Consider the following 5,411-nt stretch of genomic DNA (forward strand, 5'->3'; position numbering starts at 1 on the left):
CTACAAAATCCCTGACTGCCTTGAAGAGCTGATTTTTAAGGCAAAGGGTGGTCACACCAAATTCCCCATCTCCTGTTCACTCACTTTGCATTTTGTTATATTAAATTAAAGATTAATATAATCTGTTAACATATGAAGTTTTGGAAGCATTCTGCCGTTACAGCATTTTCCACACCTACCTAAAACGTTTGCACAGTACTGTGTGTGCTGGGTCCATGTCCCTCATGTGTGTGCATGAGTATGTGGAACTTAATGGGGAGGACCAGGTGAGATCAGCGTTCACAAGCCCGCTGACCTGAAAACAGAAAGAACAGGACACAAGCCTGGGGGGGTCCTGTGCTCAGGAGAGGGGTTTGGGAGGTGAACAGCAGTCTCATGTCGCCCCCCTTCTGGCTGTCAGGTCTGCTCTAATGAAGTACCGCTGGTGGGAAATGACTTTGTGAGTGCATGTGAGAGACACAATAACACTCCCCATAGACTAAACTCCCTGGGTATGAATTACAGCCCTAAATACATGGCCAACAATAATTAAGGAACCTTGCAGACAATATCAGAGATCTTACTCACAAATGTAGTATAGGAACATCTGGAGAATATTTCTGACCAAGTGGTCGGAGGATAAAATCATTTTAGGATGAGTTATCATTTGAATATTAATTATAGACCCTCCATGAGGCTTTGAGAGCATATTTAACCAGATTCCTTCTTTACTGATGATTGTGCAAAAGAAGGAAAACCAACCCAAAGAAACCCAGCAGAGGAACAGAGGTTTATCTCTCTGGGCTTTAAAGGCTAAAATATATGTGGGTCTGGTGTTGGTGTTGGTAACATACAGTGACATGAGAGGAGGAATAGGTTGAGGGAGGAGCAACACTGTCAGAGAAGAGCAGCACAGAAAAGGACTCCTACTGTCAGATGCATTCGATATGTAAACCAGACAGAACACAGATACTGTCTGGAAGATGGAGTCACTGCATTACTGTGTGATTGTTCCTTTGTTTCTGACCATACTAAAAGGTAGGTTAAAGCAGGAAGAAGAAAAACCTTCAAGGGATCTGTTTCCTAGAAACCACTGGAACAGGCAGGCAGAGTTTGATACCGTCATTAACAACATTTATCTCTTCCTTCAGGTGCCGTTTACTGAACAGCAGCGCCACCAAGTGGACACTGACAACACAATCTAATGACAAGTTACTATATTACTCCTGTCAGCATTAAAACAGAAGGAAGTCCTTGTTTTACAAACACTGAAAAGATAAATACAAATTCCAGACTGATGATGATGATTTCATAATTCTACCAGGGTGAAAAGTGGTTAAAGAGACTTTGTTGTAACAGAAAGTTCACATGTTAAAGCTCCTCATTATGAGCTGCTCTGGATAAGAGCATCAGCTAAACAGCTGAGATGTAAATGAGATGTAAATGTTGAGAGTTCCTCAACAGATGATGAAGAGGAAGGGCCAATGATGTGAAGGCCCAGATCCATCAGAGTATCAATGTTCTTCCTCTCTCTCCTCCCCTCTCACTGCAGACATGAACCACTGGCTGAGAAACATCCTGATTCTGACTCTCTGGCTAGGTAACTCTTTAAACCTACTGATTGTTCTCCTTTAATCAATCATCTTTATTGATCCATCTCTTCCTCTGCATGTTCTCTTCTTCCCCAGAGTGTAAAGGAGAAGACAGAGTGACCCAGCCAGCAGGAGATGTCATTGCTGCTGAAGGAGACACAGTTACACTTGGCTGTACTTTTGAGACGAGTTACTCAGGTCCAGCTTTGTTCTGGTACAAACAGGATGGAGACAACAGCCCCAAATTCATACTGAGCCGCGTTCAACAGGATGATGGGAAAACAGAGGAAGAGTTTAAAGAAGATTTTCATCCACACTGGATTCCACCTCAAGATCAGTTCCTCTGAAGATCCAGAAGCTTCAGCTGTCTGACTCTGCTGTGTACTACTGTGCTCTGCAGCCCACAGTGACAGGAAACACCAAAACTCTGTACAAAAACCTTTGGAGCAAAGACAACAGAATACTCCACAACGTCCACTAGAGGGAGTCACACACTGTTAAACTTCAGTGTGTTGATACAGTCAGGAGTCTGCTAATAAAAAAATGAGTTACTGAAGATCTTAACATGATTTCTTTGTCTTCTGAAGAATAAAGACATCATCAACCATCAAACTTTCTGTAAACACTAAATACGCTGCATGTACAGAACGCTCTTTATACCAAGGCCTTTCATAGTGATTCTCTCCATCAGACAAACAGACACACTCTCTCTCACTGATGGTGGTGGAGCTGCAGCAGATTCAGAGTCTTGTTCAAGGACACTTCAGCATGTGGACAGGAGGAGCTGGGGACTGAACCACCAACCCTTTGACTTCCTCCACTTCCTGCGCCACGGCTGCCCCGAACTCACTGCCCACCTCCAGATCTCAGCATCCAGATGTGGGTTTTGTTAGTCTGAAGGAATATTCCAGTGAAAATGTCTCGTTTCACTATCAAATCCTCTCCACCTGTAAGCTTGAAAGGTGACTCAACAGTTTGTAGCATCACTTTGTTAATTGCTGCTGTAAATCCACAACTTCAGAGATGTGGGGAGGTGATAACGCAGCACAGAAGTAGAGTCTTTAACTATGTTGAGTTTGGAAAATGCTGAACAAACAGATCATCAGCTGACAACTGGATTATGCTGCTGGACTAGTTTCAAGTTACATTTACCAGGTCACAGTGGGTCCAGTACTTTATAATTCAAGTGTTCAGTCAGACAGTGAAGATGTGTCAAATGTTTGAGAATTCACTAAAAGCAACTATCATGTAAAGAATACAGCTCAATATCTTTTCATCTCTTTCACGCTCAGCTCTCTCTTCACCACGAAGGTCTAGTACAACATCTGCAAGACTTCTGACGCCGCATCAATCTGCCTGTTGATCTCACGCTCCATTTTACCCTCACTGGTGAACAAGACCCTGAGATATATGAACGCCCTCACTTGGAGCAACAACTCACTTCCAAACCCACAAGGGAAGGGACTCTCATCCTGACCGTTTCACACTCAACTAGAACCTGTCCCAGTGCATGTTGGAGGTCACAGTCTGATCAAACCAACAGAACCACATCATCTGCAAATAACAGAGAAGAAATTCTCCGTCCCCCAAACCGAACACTCTCCTCCCCCGGCTGCACCTTCAGATCTTGTTAATGAAAATCACAAACATAATGTGCGACAAGGGACAACCCTGGCCTTCCCAACACCCACCTGCTGAGAAAACGGACACAGCTCTCACTCTGGTTTTGTAAGGACCGGATGGCTCGTAGCAACAGCCATGGTACCATGTATGTGTTTTTATGATGTGTTAAATTGAAACAAAGACAAAGTTATGTAAAGTCACCTGTTGATAATGTAACACTGATAACAGAAATGTTATAAATTAATACAGGATGTTATATTATGTGTTATATAATATATGTTATATATTTGAGCGTCACATTTCAAGCAAAATGACTCGTTTCACTATCAGAATCCAATCTATAACAGCCAAACGTATATAATTTTACCCCCAATCAACTTAGCGGAGGGCTAAACCCGAAGTTAGCTTCCCCGTCCGGCAAAACTCAACACAGTGGATGCTAAAGCGCTACCGCCAACTAGAGCAGAGAAATATAGCAGAGAAAGACTGTCAGACTGACAGATAAGAGATGAATCAATCCAGAGCCACATCACTGAGACCAGCAGGGTTCTTCAGACGGATCATTAAGACATTGTGGTTCACTGAGTCAAAGTCTGAGCTGGAGAACAGGCCTGTGACAGCAGCAAGCAGTAAGTCATGGTGACCCTGACCAGGAGTCTCAGTGCTGTGTACGCAGCAAAAACCAGATAGAACATTTAACAATTTGGTTGTCGTTTATAAAAGAAATCAGTTCAGTGGAGGCAGTCTGTATAAAATAGCAGCTTAGAGGTGGGTTTAAAATTATTTATAACAAAAGGATCCAGAGAGAGCTACTTTAAGGGGGGCTAAGCAGTGGCATGTTTAAAACTGGGGGGGCAAATTCCAGTAGACAGAGAGAAGATAATAATGGCTCAAATATTGTGAAGGGCAGGATGCAGTCAGAGCTTTTTGATGTTTCAGCAAGAGGAGGAGCTCCACAACTGAATATGAAAGGCTTCATGTTGGAAGTGAAGAGCTGCTGTGTTCTCTCTATTGTTCATTCAGTACAAGTGGAAATGATGCAGCTCTGCTTAGTTTGGATGATCATCTTCATGTTTCACACTGGTAAGAAATCAAAAGATGTAGCAAGATGTAAAAAGAAATGTAGACATTAAAATATCTTTTGAATGTATTAAAACTTTATGCTAAAATAGGTGCAAAGATATTTAATAAAATATAAATGTCAGAGTGAAATCTATCTTTGTCTTTTCAGGATCCTCTGAGGATTTAGTGAAACCATTTAAAGATGTAATGCTGGCTTTGGAAGGAGACTCTGTGACTCTCTCCTGCAACTATTCAGGCTCCGTCCTCTACCTCTACTGGTATCAACAGAAGTCCAGTTCATCTCCACAGTTTCTCATTGCAGATTTTTCAGAGAATATAGCACGGTGGACCTTTAAACATAACAAAACAGCAAAGGAGTTTCATCTGCAGATCTCCTCTGCTGCAGTGACAGACTCTGCTGTGTACTACTGTGCTGTGAAGCCCACAGTGACAGGAAACACCAAAACTCTGTACAATAACCTTTGGAGCAAAGACAACAGAATACTCCACAACGTCCACTAGAGGGAGTCACACACTGTTAAACTTTCAGAGAGAATCACACAACAAATACTCAAACTTCTAAAAGCTGAGAGACAAACACCAAGGACGTCCTCTCTCTCCACTGCTGTTTTATTCCTAAAATATAAACTGGCTCATCCAACCTGACATTTTGGCTCTGAGGACAAACAAGAAATGACTAATTAATCACTTTTATTCACTCATAGCATATTTCTCTGTGTATTTACTGTGTTGCTGAATGATGTTCAAAATGTGACAGAACAGTTTTTAACTAATTTCTCATCAAATGCTCCGTATTTGTATAGCACCTTTCTAGTTTAGTCTTTTCAACCACTCAAAGCACTTTTACTCTACATCTGCATTCACCATTCACACACTGAGCCTAAGTGCTCAAACAGAAACTAACATTCACACATTCATACACTGGCGGAACTGCCGCTAGGAGCAATTTGGGATTCAGTATCTTGCCCAACGACACTTCGACATGCAGCCTGGAGGAGCCGGGGATTGAACCGCCGACCTTCCGATTAACGGGCAACCGTCGTAGTGTTGTGTCGTTCAAAGAACGTTTCGTTCATAAGACCTAATCGTGTATATGAGTCTTCTGAAATAAAGAATTCAATCCAGACGTCTTTT

General features: G+C 42.2%; 1 gene segment (V, D, J or C); it reads left to right on the forward strand.

Moving 5' to 3' along the window:
* Window positions 1-4,090: 4,090 nt before the first annotated feature.
* LOC119902829 lies at window positions 4,091-5,098 on the forward strand. The segment is given in 2 exon segments: window positions 4,091-4,277; window positions 4,426-5,098. Coding segments are annotated over 2 exon segments (525 nt in total).
* Window positions 5,099-5,411: the final 313 nt, after the last annotated feature.

The sequence above is a fragment of the Micropterus salmoides genome, unplaced genomic scaffold (assembly GCF_014851395.1).
Source record: "Micropterus salmoides isolate LMB-PRFRI ecotype aquatic unplaced genomic scaffold, ASM1485139v1 Ms_hic_scaffold_14, whole genome shotgun sequence".
Classification (NCBI taxonomy): domain Eukaryota; kingdom Metazoa; phylum Chordata; class Actinopteri; order Centrarchiformes; family Centrarchidae; genus Micropterus; species Micropterus salmoides.